The sequence below is a fragment of the Rissa tridactyla genome, chromosome 9, assembly GCF_028500815.1.
Source record: "Rissa tridactyla isolate bRisTri1 chromosome 9, bRisTri1.patW.cur.20221130, whole genome shotgun sequence".
In the NCBI taxonomy this organism is placed as follows: Eukaryota; Metazoa; Chordata; class Aves; order Charadriiformes; family Laridae; genus Rissa; species Rissa tridactyla.
The window spans coordinates 17,917,829-17,944,520 of NC_071474.1; the positions used below are offsets into that span (position 1 = coordinate 17,917,829).

The 26,692-nt window shown below is 39.6% G+C and overlaps 1 protein-coding gene across 1 annotated transcript; it reads left to right on the plus strand.

Annotated features, from left to right (window-relative positions):
- The first annotated feature begins 27 nt into the window (after positions 1 to 27).
- Positions 28 to 26,502, plus strand: FAN1 (FANCD2 and FANCI associated nuclease 1). The gene is made up of 14 exons (XM_054214832.1): positions 28 to 82; positions 749 to 2,187; positions 7,344 to 7,484; positions 8,523 to 8,718; positions 11,042 to 11,275; positions 11,782 to 11,913; positions 13,044 to 13,152; positions 13,886 to 14,005; positions 16,315 to 16,479; positions 17,467 to 17,635; positions 22,551 to 22,654; positions 24,760 to 24,954; positions 25,354 to 25,482; positions 26,260 to 26,502. The coding sequence occupies exons 2-14, from the start codon at positions 885 to 887 to the stop codon at positions 26,395 to 26,397; spliced, it is 3,135 nt and encodes a 1,044-aa protein (XP_054070807.1). The 5' UTR covers positions 28 to 82; positions 749 to 884; the 3' UTR covers positions 26,398 to 26,502.
- The last annotated feature ends 190 nt before the right edge of the window (positions 26,503 to 26,692 follow it).

Below are 26,692 nucleotides of genomic sequence, written 5' to 3' on the forward strand. Positions count from 1 at the left end.
CGGTGCATTGCTCTGGCCTGGCGGCGGGGCGGGGCTCGGCCCCACGCGCACCTTCAGGGAGCGATGCGCGGCGTCGGCGCCGGTGCGTGTGGCCGGGCGGGCGGCGGGATGGAGGGATCGGGCGGGCGGGCGGGCAGGCTGCTCCGGTCCGCCGGGCAGGGGCGGGTTCGGCGGCCTCAGGCGCCGCCATCCGCGTCGGGAACGCGCAGAGCCGCCCGCAGCTCCTGCGGCGTGCTGAGCTGGGCGGCCCGCCCGCCACAGGCCCGAGAGAGCACGGCCGCCACTCGGGGTTCCAGGGCGCCACAGCAGCGGTGCACCAGTGCTTGGCACACGCCTGCACGCTCGATGTGCTCTGTAAAGTGGCACTAAATACATATATATATGCCTATAAATAGCAAAAAAGACTATGACAAAGATTAGAAGACTGTACTCTTACTTTGAATTTTATCTCCAGTTTTCATTTACATCAGCAAGTGAACATAACATGTAAATAGTCAAAGTGTATACTAATAATGCCATTTTTTTAAGCCATTCCCATGCAGCCGGCCGCGGTGCTCAGCAGCAGTCGTCGTGTGGGTGCTTGCCTGCCTCAGGAGAGGGTAGAGGGACAATTGCATTGTAGCAGTTAAGGATTGCTTGACTTTTACACTTTTAGGGCTTTATTTTTTCTTCTCCCCTGTTCATCTTAGTTGCGTTTGGTACCTTAGAAGATCTTGCATTCAATATCTTTCTTTTTTTTTTCTTGAAGGCATGGCAGAGGATTACAGATGGAAAATGCAAAGCCAAGAAAAGTCTTTTTTTTTTTCTTCTCAAGTATTACAGAATAAGGAAATAATGGGCTGAATGAAGTTGCCTGTGCCATGTAAATGCTTTGAAGTTTTGTAATGGCAGAAGCTAGGTCTTCAGATATTAAAAGATCACGAATAAGTTTGTCACTCAGTAGAAATAAGAAAAAAAAAGGAACAACAAAAAAAGCAGAAGGTAAAGAAACACCATCTATACCTACAGCATCCTCCTCTATTATTTCTTTTTTTAACAATGTTCCCCCTGCCAAAATTACGTGTCCCATGTGTGGGCAAATGGTGCCAAGAAACAGAATAAACGAGCACATGGATGAAACATGTTGCAGAAACCATGGTGAGATTGGCATCATTGATTCAACACTCAACTCTTTTAGGAATGCGAGTCCCCCAGCTGCAAATGTGAGCAATAATTCCAGCTCATATTTTTCAAAAAAACTCTTAAATCTAGAAACAAGTCCTTCCAAAACCAATTTATTGAAAACAGAAGGGAGTGCAGCACTACAGATTAGTCCTTATTTTAGCAATAATAGTTCAGTCTGTAGTGTTAAAAATGAACCACAGACTCAAACAGTTAAAGTAGTCTCTTTGGGAAGCTTGTCATCTAAACTGTCCAGAAGACGTAGTAGCCAGGGAGGAAAACAGATTGTGTATAAAGAGATAGACTCTTCACCTCCAGCTGTTCACAATACGTGCAAAAGTGCTGCAGCACAGGATAACGATGATGAGATTTATGCTGGGCATAGTTCTCAGAAAGAAAATCAGCTCGCTCAGAGAGAGAGCAAGGAACAAAATTTTTCAAAGGAGGAACCTGAATTTCAAGAAGAAACAAACAAATGTAATAGAGAAGACCTTGTGGATATTCAGGTATCATTACCAGCTGATAACATTAATGTCAAAAGGTTACCAGTTGCTACAAGGAGCACCAAACCAGAAAGTAGGTCTGAGGGTGTGATACGTAATCCTGATAAATTTGAAACACATCTAACCATTTGTACTTCAGCAGAGCTGGCCAGGAGTTTGGAAGTTGGGGCTCAGCCTCACACTCAGGTTATTCCTTCTTTCAAGACAGAAGTGAACTGTGGTACACAAAATTGCCTTGGCGAAGATGATGTACAGGTACTTCCCGTGGAAGTTCATGAAGACTTTGAGGATGAGATTAATCATACTTTGTCAGAAACTGTGGAAAAGGTGGAATTTCAAAATTCCACTGGGGACATTTTAGACAAAATAAATGAGGTTATCTCTGTGCCCGGCTCTCCTGGTCACCCCTATTACCTCCAGAATTTTTTAGTGGTGCTGAGAGCAGTCCTGGAGAACAAAGATGATGTCAGACTCTTTGATGAGCAAGATATGAACATTATAACCAAGTTCTGCAAATTATCAGGTATCTTTTTTTTTTTTAATATATTTTCACATTGCCTCTTGTAGAGAGAACTGTTACATAGTTTTATGTGAAGGGTGCTATACCAATGGGTAATTTAACTTGATAAATTACTTAAGGGAGGAAGCTCCTTTCTCTCAGGAGATGCATCCCTCAGTGGCTTCCTGCAGGTAAACCTTCCTAATGATGCTTTAATGGAAAATAATGATAAATAGTGGAGACTCATAAGAAATAAGGAAAGAATGATTATGTATTTTTTTTTTTAATACTTTTTTTACTGTTTTAATGCTATTTTTTAGAATCTTAATTCAACTTGCTGCTGCAATTAAACACGTTTCCAAGGAAGGAAGCTTGTAGCGCAGAAAAAGAGTATCAGTTAACACCAAGCTTTAGATGATTAATATGTATGGGGATTCTACAAATTGGGGTTATGAGAAGGCCTGTGCAGGATATGTAGACCTTGAAAAGAAATACTTCTGAAGTGGCGTTTGTGAGCTTTGATTCAGTATATATACAGATGACTTTTGTGCTTGGTGTGAATCCATGATTATCCCTATGATTATTATCCAGTGTTTAGAATGCTAGTTACTAATTAACAGTCATTTTCTTGTAGGTTGCTTAGTAAGTACTTTTAACTCTCATTAATTTCAGTAGGAGCCAGAATGTTGGAGATTTAAGCCCCTCCATATTTAGACAAGATTCAAAGCAGACATGTTGCCTGAATCCTATACTCATATAAGTTTTACAGTAAAAGCATGGCAGAAGTAAGTTAAAACTAACCCTCCAAATTTTTATGTATGTTTATAACTTGTTTTAAACTGTAATTAAGAGTAGTTTTACCAGCACTTGAATGGCAAACTTGGAGCATCAGAATGGAAATAAGCTTATAACAACTTCCACAAGAAAATTTGTATCTCAGAGTATTGCAGGCATAACCATTTATATTGTTTGAAGCTACTATGGTAATATGCAGCTGCCTGACAAAGTATTTTTAGCTATATGCTCATATGAGCTCAGTTCATGCATCTGAGATGAACACATGAAAGTGACAGTTGCCTACATACCTGCTGGTAAAAATAAAAATAAATAAAAAAATCAGAAGCATGCTGCATTTATTAATGTATCGTGTTCATTGAGTTTGGCTTAACTAGCAGGCTGTGAAGTTTATCACACTAAAGAATAGTATTTCCCGGTGTGAAATTGTTATGTATTTTCGTCTTTTTCTTCTCTGTAAATTATATTCATTTTTTCTGCATTAGTGTACAATAGTCTTTAGACTGTTTCGACATTGCAAAGTGAAGAAAACTGTTCTAGCCATTTAGAGCACTTAGTCCTTTAATGTTTGTTTCTATAAAGTTCCAAAAGATATTGTGGATTGACACCACAGGACATTACACAAGAGAATATCAAGGCCATGACTTGTGATTAGCAATTACGTGAAAATTTTCCAAGGCCAAAAGTAGGTTTTTCAGTAAGTGTTTTTCTAATAATTTGTATAGATGTGGAGAATACTAGAATGAGGCTAGGTTAGTATATATGACATCACAAGGTTTTTAATACAGGATATCAAAGAAAAAAATGGAGATGTGTTGGTTGAGCCTTTTAGGAAGAAATATAGCCCTGCTAAGTAGTTCACAGTCTCAGTTCCTTAAGAAAATTGAGTCAGTACATATCTGTTTCTCTAGGAAGTACTTAAACTGTGGGGGAACAATCTCAGAAACATCTTTTTTGACTTAAGATCTTCCAAAGTTTAGCAGCTGGAAAGGACCCTATGAACATTCTTCATTTGCCCTAGTGGAAAAGTCAGCTGAATTGACTCAAATCGCCTTAAGAGATGGTTGCTAAAAGGGTGAAGAAACTCCAGGGGAAGAAGTAGGGCTCTAAACTTACACAGGTATTTCGGTAGTGGTTTAGCTGGTCACAGTTAAGCTCTTACAGATTATTTTGTGATAGTTACAACTGTGCAGTAACAACATTTAAAAATTAAGGAATAATACTAACATAAGTTATGAAAATATTGTAAGTAAGATGAGATCATAACAGCACTGTATTTGTCAGGGAGCAGCAAGAGCAGACTACTCTGCATGGGAAGATGAGCCAGGAGCCAAAGGGGACAGCAGGGCAGGCAGGGGCCACAACCTCTCCTCACCTGCAAGGGGCACAAGCCCCCATTGCCCAAAGAAGAGCAGAGCGGATCCAGTGCCACTGCTGCAGTCAGCCGTGCTCCAGTGGTGGCAGGTCTTCAGGCAAGCCCATGGTGATGAGGCAGGTGCAAGGTGAAGCCAAGTCAGCAAGGTGCCTGGCTGGGCACTGGCACATCACAGCAGAGCTCAGGCAAGAGTGCAGGCTATCAGCCCGACCTTAAGTACAGCTCCCGAGCGAATGGGGGGAGCCTCACACAGCTCTCCCCAGCAGCCTGAGCCCAGCTTACACAGCTGCGTGCTATCAGAGCTGACCTTGAACACAAGCAGCCAAACCTGCGGGGGCTGGGATGGGGTTGCAGAGCCTATTGGCGCACTCAGGGCCATAAGAATATTACAGTAGTTAACTTTCTCCACCTAAATGTATATACAGTGACATTTTGGAGCTTGATAATGCCTTGTTTATGTTGTGATAGTTAAAACAGGGATATAAAGAAAGAATGGACTGTAAGCAACAAAACTCTTTGTTATTGGCTCTCTGAGGCAAGCAGTAGATGGCTATCATTTACATCCAAAGAAGATCTAGGAATAAATTTAGTAAGGTCATTAGTGTATGCAGGCTTTGGCTACTTTGACAAATACTAAAAGAGACGTCCAGGATACAGCGTCCTTATTTCCACACTCCCTTCTCTAGATGAGTACACCACCAATCAGTAATAGTACCTTGTTCTGTTAAATAAAGGAGGTGGCTGTTTTTCTTTCAGTAGTGTGATTTCAGTATTCCCCTCTCACAGGAGTTCAGGACACAGAAAGAATTATTGCAAAGTGGTGCTGATAAATCCATGCACTGACCGCTAGAGTCACAAATAAAACAATCTCTCTTTGCAGGGTAGGAAAAATGCAATGATTCAACTATGAGAAGTGATCAGATAGCATGAAGTCAATAGATAATGAATTCTGGACAAGTGACAGATGGATGTGTTTACCTTCAAGAAATCTTAGACAGAATACTTTAAAACTTCAGGTAGATGGGTTATCTCTTCCACACTTGAAGTTTCTATCCAAGCAAGTGTTGTCTTTCAGTTATCATAACAACCCCCCCCCGCCTTCTTAATACTATGAAGTTGCTTGAACATAGGTATTCTCCAATATTTCATTATTTTCTGCTAAAATGTCTACCATTCTTCAGTGAGTCATCTCTAATGCTTATTGTGAAAGGAATTATATATTTAAAAGGATTAAATTTGAAGCAAACCTTCACTCCTTCCTTCCTGCCCAGTTTTCTCGAAAGTGGATGGCCTTTATGTTGGGTGTAGGACACTGCCAATTTTTTAAGTACTGGAAACAGTAAATAAAAGTGGGGAAAAGCAGAGATGTATCCGTAACAAGTAATCTGCAGTGCAATGTCAGGCTTTGTGCTCAAGATGAGATCTGTCTGAACTCAGGTGTAATATTTAAAAAATATTTTTTGTATTCTCCATGTTTAATTTCACTGCATGTTGCAGTTAGAAAATTTAAATGTAAGCACATAGTTCTAGTGACGCTGCTTAATATACTTTGTGAAATCCTTCCTTTTTATACAACAGAAAATTCTTATCTGAGGAACACTGATTTATAGTCACCAGTGGAACTGAGGTACAGAAAACGGAACAAGAAAAAATAATGTAATTTTTTTCTGTTTGTTTTAAAGAATCATAGAGGGTGAACTTTTCTAAGATCTTCTGCATATTTTTGCTGATATTTAAACTTAGAGCAAATTTTTTATTTCAGTGATACGCCTGAAACTTTCTTAAGAACTACAAAAGAAAAAAATCCCTCAAACCTTCAAAGGTAATGTACTGCAGAACAGGATGCTTGAGAAGCCATAAATTACTTACGCAATACCTTTTTATTCTTCTATCATTCACATCCTTCAGAGAGAAAGCAGTCCTCACGTGCCTTTAGTGGATTGCAGCCCTGATTTGGTCAGTTTCCATGGTCTGGAGAAAGGATGTTCATGTGTTACTCAAACTTTTTCCAGAGTTGTAAAAACTGGAGACAAACTTCAGTGAAGTTACAACCCCACAGAGAAAATTACAAGCTTGTGCATCTGAATGTGGTTCTCTCAGTGATTTGATCCTGGAAACTAGTTATTTAAATAGGCTGAAAAAGTCTTTTTAAGGACAGGAGAATAGTTAACATGGTTTAACGTGTAAAAGTTAACTGTCATTTCTTAAATACATCTAGGTCTGGTAGTGTTTCAGTGTCTGTTTTTATTAATGATCAGTTTCAGTTAAGCAGCAGGCAGGTATAAAAAAATTATAAGTTAATGAGGTATGGATTAAGTATTCAGAAGGGTGCTGAATGTAGTAACAATGGCTACACTATTTTCAGCTAAGATTTAATAAGCTATTTTGTTGAATTTCAGCATTGTATTTTAAAAGTATTTTACAAAAGATACTTTAGGAGAGCACTTCCCAGATAAAAATCAAATTGATGGGAGTTTTTTTTCCCCTGTTTTCAGAAGATAAATTAGTAAAATTAAGCTTATCTTTGGAGAAATAAGAAGCTGAAGACTACTAGAAAGGTATTCTGTGATTATGAAATCATTCTGTCAGACTACAGCTTCTTTTGTTCCCCAACATCAAAGAGCTGGTTATTGAAAGAATGTTAAAGAAAGCAAAAAGATCAGTATGCAGAGTTTGAAAAATGAATTTGTCTTTTCCTAGGAAAAAAACCTGTTTCTTAAAGGGTAAGCATGTCCAAAATGTATTTTAGCGATGTTCACTACCTACAAAATACATTGTAATAATTTTTTACCTACAAAACTTAAAGATTCTAATGAGCAATAATTACTTGGAAAGGTAAGTTCTGGTATTTTACCAAGTCTTCTCGTAGAACATGGGCAGATTTAAAATGTGTTTTAGAGGATATCTGCATCAAAGTAATTTTCCTAGGTAAGGTAGTGATTATGCATAATACTATAGTTTAGAATTTAATTTTCTTTTTATCCTTCCCTGCTTTAAATAAAATTTGCAGTTGGTGGTCAGAAGTTATATGTGAGACTTTTTCAACGCAAGCTGAACTGGTTAAAGGTGAACAAAATAGAATATGGAGAAATAAGTATGGATTTGTCACCAATAATCGAAGAACTGGCTGAAGCCAGATTTCTGCAAACAGGTATGGCCAGCATTAATAAATGTTAAAAATAGTATAAATAAAATCTGTAGTTGTGTCATGTTAGAGTTTAATGCACTACATGTTTGTCTGTGTCTTGAGAAGAGAATTAGAGGAGCAGAGTAAAGGTTTTGGGTAAATGAGGTGTGTTATGTTACGTTAATAATAAAAGCATTTAGTGCAAATTAGGTAATAAGGAGAGCTAAATGAATGTCAGGGCTATAGGTGCCACAGTAGGTCTTACTTGTCCTCACCAGCCTCGTCTCAGACCCTGACCTGTGCAGCCTCTGCGCAATGGTCCAGGAGCTCTTAATATCCTTAAGAGCTGCCCTGAGCTGTCTTGCAGGCACCCTCTCCCTGGCCTTGTCCACCCCTGGATGGCTGAACCTCCAACCAGTGCTGCACATCTTTGTTTCCAGTCTTGTCTGTGGCTGTGTGCTGTGGATGGATCTCAGACGTAAATTGTAGTCTTGTCTCTAGTCTTATGTCCGGCTCGTCTCTTCGATTGACCCTGGACCTGATTCGTTGTCATGCCTTTTCTGGGGCTGCTGGTGGAACCTGTTACCAGGAGTTTTGCTCTTCCCATTCTGTTCATTTACGGTGGGACTGCACCAGGGTTGGGGAGGACACTGACAGTGCTGTGGTCACTCTTGACTCCGGGCTCATTCCCCCTTGTCGAGCAGGTCTGCTCTTGCTGCTCCCCAGCAGCACTTCTTTTCTTGCATTGGGCAAAGTTTTATCCATCAGGAAGACAAGTTTTTCTGAACAGCATTTTTTTTTTGTAACTCGTCAGAATTTCTTTATATTTGCTTTTGTTTTGAAGTCGCAAAGGGATTTATTTCTGATTCTTCCATTCCTTCACACTGGATCTGCGAAGAGAATGAATTTCAAGCTGAACCAGCTAGCGTCACTACATGTTTGAAGAATCTAAATCATGAGATTAGTACTAGGTTATATGAATGTACTATACTTTGAGCTGTTGCTTGAGTGTATATGTATAGCACATAATGAATATATGTATGCGGATCATTTTAATTTTAGAGTCTGAACTGGAAGACCTGTGTGAAGGGTTGGATTTGCTTTCAGCCCCTGAGCTAAAAACATTGGCAAAGATCTTTCACTTGCCAAACCCAAATGGTCAGAAACAGCAACTTGTGGATGATTTTCTGAGGTTGGCAAAACAACGTTCAGTCTTCAGCAAGAGCCAGGCTGGTATTGGGACAGTGATTTTGAAAAGGTAACTTTGTTTATAGTTAAATTTTGCAGGTGAATGTAAATTATGCTTCAAAGGAGTCAATCTAGATGCTTTCTGAAGAGAGGAATGCATTTAGTAAATTTATGCATAAAAAAGGGCAGCATTAAATTTTAATTCACAGTGCGTCAAACAGAAGGGTAAATACTAGACTTTTTTTTAAACTGTGTTATGCTTTTCAGCTGAGGGCATGATTATCTGTTTCCAAAGTTACTCAGTTATATAGAGACATATTTCTGAATTATTTAAAACAAAATCACTGCAGAAGACCATCTAGGAAGACATAGGGAAAGTCATTGCCTATTAAACTATCTGATGTCGGTTTGCTGGGTGAGCTCTTTCAGTAGAATTAGAAGGGAGCAATAATCTCTTTTTTGTGATTGACTTTGTACTTTAACATAGAGCTTCCTTTTCGGCAATATTTTTAAACGGAAAAGATTGTTTGCCTGACAAAGTGTTCTTTCTTTCCTGTGAATTTTTTCACTGTGGCTATCACAGCTGTGTATATCAGATGCCCTTGACTTCTAGGTCTTCTGGGGGCCAGATTCAGGTTTAAGGTGTCATTCTGAGTGCTTACAGCATTACCATTCTTGGTGTTTAAGGCTGGATGTGTATCTGGAACATCCGCAAAAAGTCTAGGAATAGGAACTACAGTAACAGCCAGGGTACTGGTGCTAGGGTACAAGTCAGTTCTGGAGTTTGTAAGCTTTCTTACGCAGTTACCTCTCTGTGTAACCAATACCAAAAGGTAACTGTTAGAATAATAACGCACATAAAGAAAGATTGCTTGTCTAGCAATTAGCTTGTCTCTTAGGCTGGAGAACTAGGGTCTGAACTCAGTAATTGTGGAATCCTTTCTGTACAAAATACAGGCTGGGTAGAAAGCTGACAGATACCAGTATGTGCTGTATTTGCTTCAATGACATATTTTGTCTTTCCTGTGGTATTCTTTTTCAAATGAGAGAGATAAAAAGCTTTGTCAAGTTTTGCATAGCTATGTTTATTGGACATATATCCCCCCCCCCAATCTGTCATGTGATTCTCCACAAAATTCCTTATATTAAAATGGGCCTAGTATTTGAAGAACTTTAAAATCATCCCTCCGTGAAGAATATTATTGCGTGAATCAGCAGGGTCTTCTTTCCTTACACCAAAAGAGAGGCTTAATGCTAGCTTAGTGCTGGGCTTGCAGAGCTTCACAACTGGGAGGTTTGCATAGTTCAGTTACCTTCTTTTAAATAGTTTTATTTTTAAATAAATACCACAGGAGCTCCAGTGGTTCCCATTCTGTTAAAAATAGTATTTCACACCGGTATCATTGTCTCCAGTAGTATTGCACTTCATTTGGTCCACAGGAGAACAGGTGAAGTGATCATAGCCACAGCTATGATTATCTTCTGTTAGAGGATGTTGGGACTTTGTGATAAGTAAGGATGTTTTCATTTAAGGGGTTGCAGTTGTTTCCTTGTTCTAATCCAGGTATAGAAAACTTCAATATGAAAATACTTTGCATCACTTGAGATTTCCTTTATTCTTTTTGATACTAGATATTTGAACTACATGACAATGCACGATGCATAATTTGTATAAATATTTCTAACAGAAACAAAGTGGATTTCAGAATGTGGGCTTAAACTATACAGAGGAAGGCTAGGAAAAATGTGTTCAGGAAATGGAAAGGAACCTGGGAAAATTAGTTACATTCCAAAAAAGTCCTCAACACTGGCTTACTCCCTACTCCAGGAGAAGAGGCTGGTAGTTACTTTTTCAGCCACATCAACTCTGGGAATGCGATGCCCTTTGCTGTAGTTGAGAGCTGCAATACTGGTTACCCCCTGCGATCAGAGAAAACCCTGTTCTAAATCTGTGCTGTCTTGTGGACAAGTAACAGAAATCTTGCCTTGTATGAAAAGGTTGGATGAAGGTGTGCTAATGGAGATACCCTAAAACAAGAGATCTCAAATTGTGGTCTGTAAACATTGCCCTGACAGCAAACCACATCTTGTTGCTTCTTGGTACTGCCTGGCATAGCAACAGGAGTCGCTGCACCCAGAGGGCAGTTAGTTCCAATTCTATTCTGCATGAAGTTTGGCCCTTAAACTTTTTATTAGTTAATGTGTTTCTTTGGTTTTTCACTACACAGTACATGCGCTATATAGTTTCTCAAACTGCTTCTTTCAATGAAAATCAAGTTTACACGTTAATTGGCATGAAAACAAAATTATTCTCATACTTCATTCAGTATATTTGAATTTTTATAAGTGATGGTAAAAAACATTTCTTATAATCATTTTATTTGTCTTTCCAGGGTGAAGGCCCTGGCTGGAAAATCTGTCAGGGTCTGTAGAGGCCCTCGGGCTGTCTTTTCTCGAATTCTGCTGCTATTTTCTCTGTCTGAGTCAATGGAGGATGAAGAAGCTGGTAGTGCTGGTCAAGGCCTGCTCTCCACAGTCCTTATGGTAAACATGGGGCGTATGGTATTCCCCAGTTACACTGTAAACAGGAAAACACAGGTCTTCCAGGACAGAGAAGATCTTATCAGGTAGGAGGAGCTTTGGCAGTTTGGAAATCTGTTTGTTTCTAGAAAAGCTTTACTGCAGTATTTGTGTAGGCAAGTGAGAATTCATCACGTAGAACTCCAGATATAAATAGGTAGAAGTGCACTTTTGCAATGATTTTTAAATACATTTTTATATCCAGGTAGGACTTGTAATTCTCAGTGTCTTGCATTTGGAACCAAAATAGCATAAATTTTTGCTTCGTGATCATCTGGTGATGAAAGCTGTTTCTTCATTTGCTGTGATGTTTATTAGAATGGACTCTGAACAAAACAAAAAATACATTCTGTATGTTTTAAGTAATTTTAAATATAATGTACCCTGCTAGTGTAAACTCTGCTGATCCTACAAGATTAAGAATAAAGTTGGCTGCATGGTTCAATGTCTTTGGAGACTGGAAGGGAGTTTTTAAAATGTGTTGTACGGAGGAACTGATTTTACTATAAATGCTTTTTGAGCCTCGTACAGTTATTATGTTTTATTCCCTGAGGTATGCAACTGCTGCTCATCTGTCAAATGACATAGCCACTGCAATGGTAAATGGGAACTGGGAAGAAGCTAATCAGCTATATATGTGTGCTAAAGAAACCTGGAATGAACTGAAAAATCACCCGTCTTTGAGGTAGAAAACTGGAAACTAGCCTAGTGTTCATATGAAACTATTAATTGTATTGTCTTACTTTTGGTACTTTTCCTTTTGAGAGAGGCTTATAGACTGGTGATATTGTTTAAGCCTGATAAATTTAGAACTTATAGCGTTCCTGAAAGCTTTGAACTTCCTGGTTGGTTGTTTAGCTTTTAAGTGATTATATGAAAAGGCCTTTTTTATAAAACCCTGGGAATGAATTGGTAGGCGTGGATAAAGCACTAAAATATTTCTCTTCTATGTGTCAGTGCAGGAGAACAAGAGCCTTATTTTTCCCTTGTCATAGTTTGGTTTTATGACTTTTAGACAAATAGCAATAAGCAGAAATTAAAATTCACTGTGAACAAAAGAATGTTGCCAATGTTATGGGAAAACATAATGGGTTGTTAATCTCTTCAAACTTGCAAGTGGGTGTCATTCAGGAAACGTTACTAAAGATGTGGGAACTGAAATAGCGTGTATTGTTTTTGAAGCTTCCTTCATCAGTTTTTCTTTCAATTATTTTGTTTTCTGGCTTAATGATACACCGAAAATTAAGGCCTTATGTTTGGCATTATATTCATTTTCATGGCAACTGATTTAAAATAATATTCATAGAGGGTCATTTGGAGGTCTAGTCCATTTCACACTGAAGACAGTGGCAAAACCTATTTTGATTTTAATAAGACATTCAAAAGACTTTGTCTTGAAACATAGAGGTGCCTACCCAAAAGATGTTAGTCTTTTGTGGCAGGAAATGCCTGTTCTAGCCTTTTTCTTTTGTTCAACTGTGTTTCTAAAGTTAACCTTCTGACTTACAAGAACAAGTTGGCAGTAACAAAACATGATGTAATAAATTACTGGTTTGCATCTGATGTAAAACTTATTAACTAATAATCCCACTACTGTTGAAACCAAAATATGCTTTGCAAGTGCAGCTTGTACCTGCTACCTCAGCTAAACTCTTTTCTTACCTTTGGGTTCTTGGCTGGAATACTCATTTCAGTTCAGTTTTCATGTATAAGGCATTTAATTTTTGTAAATGCTTTAAGTATAAGTATTTTCAGAGAATTTAAGGAATTTAAATTGCCATCATTGAATTGATCTGAGCTGCTCTTATCGTTCAGCTATCACAGAGCTTTACCTGAGTATCTGCGACATTTCACAGTTGGCTGGGTGTATACAAGAATCCTTTCTCAAGGTGTTGAAATTTTGCAGAGACTTCACATGTATAAGGTAAAGTGAGGAATAGGAGCGTGTCTTTAATGTAGCGTTGTACATCAATTTACATTTCTGATGTGGCTGGAAAATGGTGATAGTGTTTGCTAGGACTTGCTACAGTTCTCTTAACAGGTTACTTTTAAGGAAAAAGAACCTTTTTTCCTTTGTGCTTTAGAAAGTTTTAGATTGTTTTGATTTCTGCTATGCTTTGGAGATTTACCATATGCAATATACCATAGACTATTCCTGAGACATTGTTGTTTTGTTATTTAAAGATATCTGTGTTTCACTAGATTTGGTTATTGCTTTTAAATAAGAAAATCGTGGAAGAAAAGTCTTCTATGAAATCCCTGCCTCTTCACCTTAGGAGCTAAGAACTCCAAAGGCCTCAGCCTGCATGTTAAAGCAAACCAGATTATTCTGAAAAAGACTTTGCCCCTGCAAAAAGGCAACAAGTAATATTCATGTCTTTTTCATATGCAATAAAGAATACATAAAGGACAAAAATATTATATTTTTGGCAGCTAATCTTTAAGTTTACATAAAAATATCTCTATTCTAGAATTTCTAAAATACACCCATGCACCTGAATACATTGGGTGCTGGAGTGAAAATGGGGCTTGAATTGTGCCGAGACAAGTTTTATAGTGCCCAGTAATTAGAAGGGAAAGTGACAAGCTAATTATAGAACGAAACTTCAACTTGGTTTTCTAACTCAATTAATAAAGATATGATGCTGTTTCTACAGGAAGCGGTGAAGGAGCTGCAGACTCTTCTGTCTCAGGATGTGTATTGTACTGACAGCAGAGGGCGATGGTGGGATCGACTAGCTCTGAATTTACATCAGCACTTGAAAAACACTAAGAAGGTATCTTCACAACTGCATGCTGGAAACACTGCAGTCCGTGTCTGAAAACATTTTAAAAAAATATTTCATACGAGAAGAACAGTGTGTTAGCCTCTCCTAAAAATGCAGATATTGGTAGGAATCCCAAGGTCAGGCAGCCACTTTCTCCTAAAAAACAGAGTATTGAGTGTACCCTCGTCCTTGGTCAGCCTGCTTTTTTCTGTTGCATAGAAGAACACCGTTTGTCATGAAGGATTGTATGGAGTTATCAGGCAGCAGCTTCCGTGCTGTTCTGCCTTATAAATTTGCCTAATGTGTGAGAAGCAGAGAAATTTCTTGCAGTAAACACATTTGCTTCTGAACCTGAGTCATGATGAGGCCATATCTGGAATGAAAAACCAAACATGATCAGAAGGAGTTTTTTAATGTTTTCAAACAAAAATTAAGGGAATTTAGTCCTTGTCTAACTGTTGCCAGTGGGGAGAAGGTTGTCTTCTGTATCTGGGTCAGTTTGGTGTGGGGTTTCTACTGTAAGGGAACAAGCAGTAGACAACCCCATTTCTAATCTGTTACTTGTACACAGCTCTGGCAGGGTTATCAGTCTTTAAAAGCAAATTTAAACTATTGCCTTGGTCCTACAGGAGAAACTGTAACTGACCACCCTGAGACTGGTAAAGAATGACATTAATGGTTTTAGATAGCATGTATTACAGGCTATGTTCATCTTGGTCTGTCGAATTCTCTTAGAAAGGCAAAGGAGGGCACCAGAGGTTTTGAGGTAATCTTAGCTTTTGCTGAAACTTTCCCCTCATCCCATCCAGTAGGACGCACAAACCAGTAGGGTGTTTGTACAAGCAAAACACATTATTTGTGCTGTGGGTAAACTTGCCAGTCTCGAGTCTGAATTATGCAGTTCAGGCTTTAAGAGTCACTGTGTATGTGGTGAGCGGTCTTTGAGTTTCCTAAGCGATTAGCTGGCATGTAGCCGAATGAGAGAAAAATAACCATATGGGAATGGCAAGGATTGTGTGCAAGGATTATTGTAAATCGCTGTAGAACTTTCTGGCACCTCTGGATAGATTTCTGCAGCAGAATATAAAGGAACCAGAGAAAATCTGCAAGCTGCAGTACAGGTTGTGCATTTGAATTCCTTGTGAGGCAGCACCAGCTTTTCACAGACTTTCTTTTCAAGAACCACAAGGCGTAGAAGCCACTGTCACTCATTTTAGGGCTCAGTTGCAGTTCCATGAATTTTCTGTGCAAGAAACAGCAGGTGGTAGTTGTATCAGCTGCTGGTCTGAGTCCAGTTTTCCTGTCTGTTACGTACAAAGGAGAAATGTTGTCGATGATTGAAAATTAAATTCTGTAGGACTGTTTAGGTCACAGTGAAGTATGGGCAGACCTAAAATCAACTTTTAACTAAAAGACAAAGAAGACTATTCTAATGAAACACACCTAAGATACCTGACTAATTTCGCAATGAAAACAGAGGTAAAACAAAATTTTAAGTTCAGGAACAGTAGCAGTTGTGGAGTTATTTAAAATAAGCAGAGAATTATTTTTTTTTTTCCCTTGGTGTTGCTTCCTTTCCTCACTAAGGCTATTGAGAATTGGGATTAAAATCCTCTTATTTTGTGTTGCATTTTAATTCTTTAATTAAAGTCTGTTAAAAGGAAATAATATCATAGGCTGTCAAGCGTCTGCAGTTGTGTCTTCTGCATCTTATACCCCCATATCAAGCTTTTTCCAGATTTGGAATTGGAAGTTGTACAAAGGAAGAGTTAATCTTAGTTCCTTATTTATACATTAGGACGAAGTGCCTTCCTCAAGTCACAGAAAGAGAGTATGTCAGAACCATGATTTGAATTAGTTTTTGTAGTCCATATTTAACCCTGGGTGATCTTCAGTGCGGTAGTGCCTTGGTCTAAAATTTGTTCTGCATGTACATTCTTGCACCGCTGATCTGGTCCTTCTGTTTCCGTGCTGTTAAGAAACTGGCTTAAAAATATTAAACTGATATACCTTAGAACCAACTCTTTTTTCTGGTCACTTGTGTAGAGTTTACACTTCCTTAATCTTATATTGATCAGTGCAAACAGAGAGTAAATTCTTTTTACTTTACTAATGCAAATTTGAATCCAGAAGCCTTCTAGTGCAAAATATTCCTTACTAATTAGGACTTCGGTAAGAAAGATGGCCCTGTCTTATATGCTGTTTTTACATTCACATTTTTGTGCTCCTTAAATCCAGTGATCTTTTGGGCTTAGTGAGAACTGACAGATGTGCATCGATCTTTCTAAATTATTGCTTGTTCCCTTGCTTGTTGCTAGGCCATTGACTGCATCAGAAAGGGGCTGGCAGACCCCTTCGTACGTACTGGGCATCGTCTCTCTCTCTACCAGCGGGCCCTGCGAATCAGAGACTCGCCAAGCTGCAGGCAGTTCAGGTGCCTGTTTCATGATCTGCCAGTCATAACTGTGGAGGATGTGACACATGTAAGTAAAGTTGCTGGTGGTTTCTGAGAAATAACAACTTAGGAGGTCTTTTTTCTTCTGACAAGAAAAAAATGATCCAGGAGACTCTTGCGTGCTATGCACCAGCCTCTGACTTATTTGTGCTGCAGGAAAAAGAATACAAATGTGTTTCTAAAACAAAAGCCTCTTGTAAACAAATATTTCTAGTTAATAAATGGTCAGCTGCTTAGCTGAAGTTAGTCAGCTGTACAGTGATTTAATTTGCATTACTTTACTGAATGTGTGTTACCAATCTGACCAGCTATAAACTCCACTAATTTATCAGCGACATTCTCAGAACCTTTCTGTCTGAAGAGTCTGATGAAATCAGTGCATTGCCTCTGGTGTCTTCAGGCCAAGCATTCTGTGTGTAAGAAGAAGTAATTGTAACCTTGCCAAGTTGTCAGCATTAGATTAACGGCTCAAAAAATGCAAGGTTTTTTAGTAACCTTTGGGAGTTCTACTCTCTAAATATGTGCTATGGAAATACGCAGTATGATGCACTTGCATCGTACTGGAATGGACTTTTTTTAACTCACTCTTTTCCCTACTGTCGCAAAGATAATCGTATCTGGGCAAAGTCAGAGCAGAGCCTCGCTTTCTCTCTCGGCCTCGTCACCGTGTATCTCCCTACGGCCCCTCTTTTTCTGTGTCCAGAATCAGTCTCCTCAGTCATCCGTGTTCTTTCTTCCTGGTCCTGCACATAGAAAGACTACATTCCCAAATGCCCAGCATTTTTGATAGACCTTTTTTGCCTGAAAAATTTGCCAGTTTATCAAAGCTAAACAGAATGATTTCAAGCGAATAGCAGGTTAAATTTTATTCAGTTGATTTTTGGAAACAAGTCTAGTTCTGACTTTCAAGAAAACTGAACAGGAAGAATGTGTGTTTTAGGAGGGATTCAAATGCCTAGGCTAAAGCTTGTTAAATGTGATGCTGGAAAGTAACTAGTTCTTTTAATATGTTCAGGTTACGATCAAAGGAAAGATGTGTCCTCAGATGGGAATGGGAAAATCTGTATTTCTAATGGAGGATATTGATGATGAAGAAAGAGGCGAAGACTTCAGTGTATCCACAGTCATGTGCTCAGTTGAGGAGCTGGCGTTAACTCATTACAGGCAGAATGGTTTTGATCAGGGTAACTAACTTATTTTTTTGTACAGTAAAATAACTGTGGGAGTAAAGACCCAATTTACTAAGCAGTTCGGTTAACAGACCAGTTTTAGCTGATTTCATTAGACCAGTTTTTAGTCCTTCCCAAATGGCTCTAATACGTAATTTCCTCACAAAATGCTCTAGTATGTATTTTCCACCTGACCTGCTTCCTGGCCTTTAATTATTTGCTGCCTTCATATACCTGAGGTGGTTTTGACATGTGTTAGGAAAAAACCCAACATTTCTTCTTTATCTCCATAGAAAAATCACTGACTTTGCCTTTCTTATCAGTGAACAGCTAGGGTAAAATGCTGGGAGCATCATTTGAGGGAGTGTCATTAAGGAAAGGTAAATTCCACTGGTGTTTGGTACTAGATGAACACGAAAACAGTATATGCCACAGCAAGATACTTAGCAACTTCTTTTGAAAAGGCTTGATTTTCAGCTCTATTATAGTTGTTCATATATTTTTACAGCTTAAGAGCTGTGAAAAGCCATGGACAAATCACAGAATCACAGAATCACAGAATAAGAATATGTAGGTCTGTTTTACAGGAAAAAATGCAAAATACCAAAAGGTAGGCAGGTTATTTTTTAAGATAAAATTTGTATTTTTATATAAGTTGTATATTTTAATATAATTTTATATTGTCTGTGTGTTCCCAAATACCATTGCAGGAAAAGTGGCCATATCAGAAAGGGGTAAATAGGATGGGATTTGGGAGAATTGTGCTGAAGTCACCGCTCGATTCCTCACTCCCATCCACTCACCATCAGCCGCCTTGGTTCCGTGGCTCCATGCAAATTTTGAGCATACAATGGCCGCGTGTGATTTTGTGCTTTGCCCAAGGAAACACAGTGCCCAGGCCAGCACTACGCACACACACTGACGCACCCACGCGCTCCCGCTCTCTCTGGAATATGTATGATATACCATACATGTATAATGCATATACACTATACTACATGTTATATATAATAAAATAACATATGTATATGTGTTCATACACATGAACATAGACATGGATAAATGAACATAAGGAAACACTTTTTTATTATGAGGGTAAAGGAGCACTGGGGCAGGTTGCCCAGAGAGGCTGTGGACTGTATGTGTGTATATATATCTATGTATATATATGTGTGTCTTCATAGCAACATACATTCCATATGTATGTACACATATATAAGACATAATATATACCATATGTACATATGTCCATACATATGTTAAGTATGATTTAGATAATATATATATTCCACTATAATATATATTTATATATAATATATATTTATAAACATAATATATACAATAAATGTAACACAAATATGTATAATAACATACATAATACAACATGCAAGAACTAACGATTTAATAATGTACTATAATATATATATTGCGTTTTTACTGTACTATATATTATTATCACCAATATTATACTAATACAATAATATGTATTAGTTGTACTAATTGTACTAATACAACATATGTAATCTAGTATATAACACATAATACATGATATATGACATATAGTGTGTATTAATTTGTATATGTAGCACATATTATATATTAGAATAATATTATAGTATTAGAATAATAATATAGAACATACATAAGTTTATATCATAGAATCATAGAATCTTCATGGTTGGAAAGGACCTTTGAGATCATAGAGTCCAACCATGCACACACAAAAAACCCCAAAGTCCTACAGTCTCTGCCACTGGAGCATGGCCTGAAGTGCCACATCTAGACGTTTCTTAAATACCTCTAGGGATGGTGACTCAACCACCTCCCTGGGCAGGCTGTTCCAGTGCCTGACCACTCTTTCAGTAAAGTGATTCCTCCTAATATCTAACCTAAACCTCTCCTGCCACAACTTCAGACCATTTCCTCTGGTCCTCTCATTATTCACCTGGGAGAAGAGGCCAACACCCACCTCTCTACAACCTCCTTTCAGGTAGCTGTAGAGGGCAATGAGGTCTCCCCTCAGCCTCCTCTTCTCCAAGCTAAACATGCCCAGCTCCCTCAGCCTCTCCTCATATGACCTGGTCTCCAGACCCCTCACCAGCCTGGTAGCTCTCCTCTGGACACGCTCCAGCACTTCAATGTCCCTCTTGTACAGAGGGGCCCAGAACTGAACACAGGACTCGAGGTGAGGCCTCACCAGTGCCGAGTACAGAGGCACCATCACTTCCCTGCTCCTGCTGGCCACGCTATTCCTGATACAAGCCAGAATGCTGTTGTATTCAGTGGGCATGCTGCTGGCTCATGTTAAGCTGGCCATCCACCAGCACCCCCAGGTCCTTTTCTGCCGGGCAGCTTTCCAGCCACTCTTTCCCAAGCCTGAAGCGTTGCTTGGGGTTGTTGTGACCGAAATGCAGGACCTGGCGCTTGGCCTTATTAAACCTCATACAGCTGGCCTTGGCCCATCGATCCACCCTGTCCGGGTCCCTCTGTAGACCATTCCTACCCTCAAGCAGATCAACACTCCCACCTAGTTTGGTGTCATCTGCAAACTTAGAGGGTGCACTCACTCCCCTCATCCAGATCATCGATAAAGATATTAAACAAAACTGGCCCCAAAACTGAGCCATGGGGGACCCACTGGTGACAGGCCGCCAACAGGATTTCACCCCATTAATCGCGACTCTGGGCACGGCCATCCAGCCAGTTTTTAACCCAGTGAAGAGTACACTTGTCTATGCCATGATTCGCCAGCTTCTCCAGGAGAATGCTGTGGGGGACGGTGTCAAAGGCCTTACCAAAGTCCAGATGGACAATGTCCACAGCCTTCCCCGCACCCAGAAGGTGGGTCACATGGTTATAGAAAGAGATCAGGTTGGTTAAGCAGGACCTTCCTTTCCTAAACCCATGCTGGCTGGCCCTGATCCCTTGGCTGCCCTGCACTTGCTGTGAGAGCTCGCTCAAGATGATCCTCTCCATGATCTTTCCCGGTACCGAGGTCAGGCTGACAGGCCTGTAGTTCCCCGGATCCTCCTTCTGACCCTTCTTGTAGACGGACGTCACATTAGCGACCCTCCGGTCATCTGGTACCTGCCCTGTTGACCAGGATTGTTGATAAATGATGGAGAGAGGCTTGGTGAGCTCTCCTGCCAGCTCCCTGAGTACTCTTGGGTGAATCCTGTCCGGCCCCATAGACTTATGTGCGTCTAGGTGCAGAAGCAGATCATTGACTACTTCCTCCTGGATTATGGGTGGGTCGTTCTGCTCGTCATCCCATATGCTATCATCGTATTATCAATTATATACTATAAATATATAAAATTTTATATTTATAATTACATATGAAATATTTAACTAGTTACATTTTTATGGTACAATGTGTATTATATACTATATGTTACATGCTACCTATTCTTATTACTATATAATATGTGACATATAATGTATTTTAATATGTACATATAGTATGTATAGCATATATGATATATACTGTACTGGGTTTGGCTGGATGGAGTTAATTTTCATATGCTGTGGTTTAGACTGGTGACCAGAAGGGTGTTGATGTTTCAGCTATTCCTGACCGGCGCGTCCACAGCGTCAAGGTTTTCTCCGTTCCTCCCTGCAGGGAGCAGGTGGGGTGGGCAGGAGGCTGGGGGGGACACAGCCAGGGCAGCTGACCCAGCTGATGTTCCATGGCAGGCATCTTCCCTGCTATAAGATGTCACGCTCGGCAATAAAACTGGGGGGCAGTTTTTCCAAAGTAGCGGCTGCTGCTCGGAGACTGGCTGAGTGATTGCTTTTGCATCACTTTTCTTTTTTCTTTTTTTTTCCCCCCTTCCTTCTCGCCCCCACCGTCACTTATTAAATTGTCTTTATCTCAACCCTTGAGGATTCGGGTTTTGTTTGTTTCTTTTTCTTCCTCACTTTTGCCCTTCCAGTCGTCTCCCCCAGCCCGCTGGGGCAGGAGGGGTCAGCAAGGGACGGGGTGGGGGGGCGTATCTGCCATCCAGCGTCAAGCCACCACAGGTTTGGTTTTTTTTAATATATAAAATATGCCCGTGTGTGTGTGTGTATACAGATATATGGACATACACATACATACACTTTTATGTATATAAGCACATATGTATACATATTATATGTCTATATAAAAAAAGCCACCAATGTCTTTTGATATAAAGACAATTTAATAAGTGACGGGGATGAAAAAAAAGAAAGCTGATGCAAAAGCACTCACCATGAGCAGATGAATGCTCAGCCAGTATTACTCAAAAATGTAATATATTGTTAACAAAATGGTTTTTTATATAGAAAAAAATGGTTTGTATTACACATATACATACATGTGTATGTATATATGTACATGTATACATACACGTATGTATATGTAAATGTAATAGAAAACCTTTTTGTATATACAAACATTTTGTTATTAATGTATTACATTTTTAGTATACCATCTGGGCATTGGTCTGCTGGTGGTGAGTGATTGCCTTTTACAGCACATATATGTATAGATATAGCTCCATATACATATATGTATGTATACATGTATGTGTATATGTATTATATAAAACATTTTTATACTTTAAAACATTTTGTTATTAATGCATTACTTTTTTAGTGTAAAAATTTTTTAAAAAGTGTGTATTAAAAATTGTTAAAGTTAGAACAGTAAACCTTATTCATGACAGGGCATAGTGATTTAATCCCCTGCTGCCAGTGAAGGCCACCAGCCTGGAAATAGATAGTAGCAAATTGTGGAAGTAATAAACTGCATTTACAACTCGATGCTGTAAAGTTCGTATGTACTGACTGTGTATAAACCTGACCATAGCATGCTGCCGGTTTGGATCATGGTGATTTAGTACCTCTTCATACGAGAGTGTTATAGATATTAATGTTTCCATTTTTATTAAATTTTGTCCTTTAGGTATTCATGGGGAAGGCTCAACATTTATGACGCTGTATGGTATTCTAATGTGGGATATCATTTTCATGGATGACATACCCGACGTCTTCAGAAATTCCTATCAGGTAGTTTTGAAAGGCTTTCATTAGTTAATTTCTTTGCCCATTGCTGTAGACTCTGTGACCGTGTTAAAATCTTATTCGGGATTACATTCACGTTTTTTTCTGAGGGACTTTCAGACAGATCTTGGTGTTTGCTTGGTTTTATTATTTGTTATATCAGGCTTGTTACTAAAGGGCTCCTGGGCAATGAATTGCCATCCAAGGCTGGACTGACTGTCAGATAGAGTGGGATTTGTCTGGCTGAAAGCACATGATGTCCTAGATCTGAGCTCACTGGTCAAAATTTCCTTCCTAGTCAGTGGAAGAACACTGCGGTATACCAGAGTGTTGTTATCTCATTTGAAGATGATGCAGTCCATTTTAAAAAAAAAAAAAAAAAAAAGAAGAGTCTATTTCTTTTCAATAGCCTTTAAAGGGAAGTGACATTTTTAAACTCAGGTTTGTTGACACCCCCCCACCTGCTCCACCCCGACATGGTTATGCTTTTGGGATCAGCCTTCCTTTTTGCTAAAGCAACAAGCAACACTACACACCCCCAACCCCAAACAACAACTCCCTGAACACACCCTAAGAGGAATGATTCCTGGTGAATTTGTGGCATTTAGCTAAATGCTTTACATCCTACAAATGACATCTAGAAACAGTTTTAATAATTGCAATTAGAAAACTTGATCACTTAGTGACATTTGCTAAGAAAAACCTAAAAAGCCATCTCAAATGTTGTAGAACTAAATAAGGCCAGACAATTGTTGTCTTTCTTCCAGCTTAACCCATTGCTTCTAATTGGATCCCTGGCCAAGAGATAAACCAGCCTCCTCAACTGTATTTATTTGTACTATAAGAAATTACAGCAGTATGAGATATCTTAGGTAGAAATTTCATCTTATTTAGAGGGGAAACATGCAGGTTTTTCTTGTATTTTCTGCCCCCCTTTGCCCCCCTTTTCTTTATTTTTCTTCACCAGTATGAAGTAGAAAGCCTTGTGGCTGAGTCAAAAGCCACCTGGTGGTTTTGGAGGTGGCAGTCTCCCTAATTAGCAGGCTCATAGCTGGGACAGGAAAGGGAGTGCTGTAGCTCCAAAGGCCGTAGAAATACCGGTAAATTAGAAGCCATACAAGTGACTCTTCTTGTGGAGTATCTGCTATTCTTGTAAGATGCCTTAATTGTACAAACGTCATGTGTTAAAAGCGGCTATTCTTTGTCAGTGCAAACTATCATTTACTGTTGATCTTTCCTTTCTAAATATATTTCCTTTTATATAATCTTATATGCAGATGACACCTACTTGAAAAAAAGAAAAAAAAAAAACAATAAAAAAAGCACTTGTATGTTTATATGTTTGTAAGAAGCCAAGTATTTACTGCTCATTTCCAGATTTTACTTACTAATGCAGAGCAAAGCTATCGTGAGCCTCAGGCATGAACAACAATGAGCTGGAAGCTCGTATCTAATTCTCTCAATCAGTCCTCGGCTGTGTATTTGTGGGATTAGCTGTGGCAGCGATTTGTGTAAGGCTGAAGTTTGACATTTTCTAAGTGCTCTGCATTTGATTTTGAAAAGCTAAGTTGGCACTCAGCTATTACGTGATAGCCTTTTTCAGCAGTGTTCAAAAATTGAGTAATTGCTGCGGTGACTTCATATGCTAACGTGTTCAGCCCTGTGCGTAAGGCTCTCTGCTTTTAGGCGCCTTGCGTGATACCCCCCAGCTTCATCACCGCTTTGTTCTGCCCACCTCACGCTGCTCACTGCCGCTGAGCCGTCTTGGTGCTGATTCCGGAGCCTGACTGGAATATTACTGCTGGGAGAGACAGGAGAGCAGGGAGCTCGCTGTTGTCTGTGAAAGGAACCCTCTGTCTAGAGGCTAAAAACCAACAGCACACAGCTAAGCTGTGGCCAGCATTTGGTGCGCTGGCATTGGGTGTTAAGATAAATGCAAATCTTTTCCCATTTAATAGAGGTTTGTGTGGCGAACACGTTCAAGTTAAATCGACTGAGTGTTTGAGTGAATTTGCTGTTGAGATAAGAACAATATAAAGAAGGACATTGTCATTCTTGGAACCGCTGCTTTGCTGGCAGCTCCTCAGAGCTGTATTTACCTTTTTATACAGACCTTCCCCCTGGATTTATACACTGACAGCTTCTATGAGAACAGGAAGGATGTCATTGAGGCCAGACTCCGGCAGCTTCATACAGCTTCCTCAGAGACACTGGTGAAGTTGATCGCTGACATCTGGACCGCTCAGGAGGGAAAAGCAGCAGCACTAGTTAGCTGGGGGCGGTTTAATTCCCTCCAGCAGGTTCAGGTAAGTAACTGTTGTCCAGAATGCACACGCTGTTTGATTTAGGCTTGCTGTTATGTCACACACTGCAGTGAGGTGCTCACAGTTTGTACTGAGGCGCTGAGCCAAGACTGATGGTGAGTGGTGGGAAGCAGGAATCGAGTGGGGATTTCAGCACGATTCTCCCTAATCCCAAATGCTGTTACTCTTTGCTAATGTGGTCACTTTTCCTGCAGCGGTAGTTGGACACACAGCAGAGAAGTTGCTGTAGATAACAGCTATGTAAGTTTATTGTTACATGTGACTAAAGAAAGAGCTGAGCTGGGCCATAGAATATTCTTGTGAGGGTTGGGAAATGGCTTTACAGGAAAGTTTGTTTTTTTTTTTTTTAAAAAAAGCCAACTGTCAAAACTTCTCTTACAGAGCCTTGTCTCTTGCCTTGGAGGAATGTTTCTGAGCGGTGTTTTTAGGCGACTTTCCAAAGATCTACGCCATTGCAGAGGGGGACTTCCTGACCTGGTTGTGTGGCGTACTCACAGTAATGACTTTAAGGTATTTTGGGAGATCATGGAAATACTCAGTGCTCAGCTGATCTTACCCTTAGGTATAAAAGCCTTCCCATTGTCAGGCCATACAAACTATTTTCCTGTTGTGGTGGTTCCACCTGCTGTTCATCTGCCCAGCAGCTATGGCAAGCAGTGGGTTGTTTATCTGCTATTTCATCACACTTTTCTGCAGCTTTAATGGGCATAATAAGAAGGAGCAAGAGGTGGCTAGGTATTGTTGTAGAATAGGGCTTTGATTAAAATTACTGTAAAGAAACTGTTACCAGTCAGTCGTACACATTCTGACTGTTAGCAAGGGGTGCCGATGTCACTGTTTACGCAAAAACTTGAATAGATGAGACTACAACTCTGCTACAAAATCAGAGCGAACAGTCGTGTCTTGCGTGGTAGTGGAATAGGTACTAGAACTCCATTGGACATCTCAGCTGCTGGAGCACCTTGTTACGTGTTTATAAAACACAGCTGAAGAGCAGAAATTAGTTCTGTAGAACACCTGAGTAAGTTGCTGAGTATGCGGTAGCTTCATTCACCAGTGCCCCTGTGTTTTGGTGGGTATTTATTACATAAAATTTCATTCTTTTACAGTTAAATGTTGGAACATGGGCTAATAATTTAGCACCCACTGGGCCTTCCGTTGTGCTGAATCTGTATTATTTTTGCTGCAAATAACAGCCATAAAAGAATACTTCTAGTAGTCTGTGGGAGCTAATGATCTTTCAGTTCCTCCACAGGCACTCTACTCATCATCCACATTTCTTTGCAGCTGGTGGAAGTGAAAGGTCCCAACGATCGCCTGTCCCCCAAGCAGATGATCTGGCTGAGTGAGCTGAAGAAGCTGGGTGCTGCAGTAGAAGTTTGTCACGTGCAAGCTGTTGGAGGCAAGAGTAAACGCCTCAGCTGACGCTAGCAGTCTCGATTATGTGGGTAATGTGGGTGTTTTTTAAAGGGGGTAGGTATGACACACACACTACTGGCTGCTGCTTATTAAAAGTCATTTCTTCTAAAATTCCTGTCTCTTGAAACATTACTGTAGTTATTTTTAGCACAAAACATTCTAAAAATAGTTTGAGAAGACTGTCAGTATGACTGTCAGTACTGTGTGTCACTTTGTGTTCAGAACAAAGCCTTCCTCTTCTATACACAATTCATAACTTATTCTAGGAAAGGTAATCTAGGGGCTTGCCCAGTAAAGAGAA

Coding starts and splice junctions, on each gene's coding strand:
- FAN1 (XM_054214832.1), top strand. CDS start 885: ATGGCAGAAGCTAGGTCTTCAGATATTAAAAGATCACGAATAAGTTTG. Junction 7,485..8,522: donor AGCCAGATTTCTGCAAACAG/GTATGGCCAGCA, acceptor TTTTAATTTTAG/AGTCTGAACTGGAAGACCTG. Junction 16,480..17,466: donor CTGTGGAGGATGTGACACAT/GTAAGTAAAGTT, acceptor TAATATGTTCAG/GTTACGATCAAAGGAAAGAT.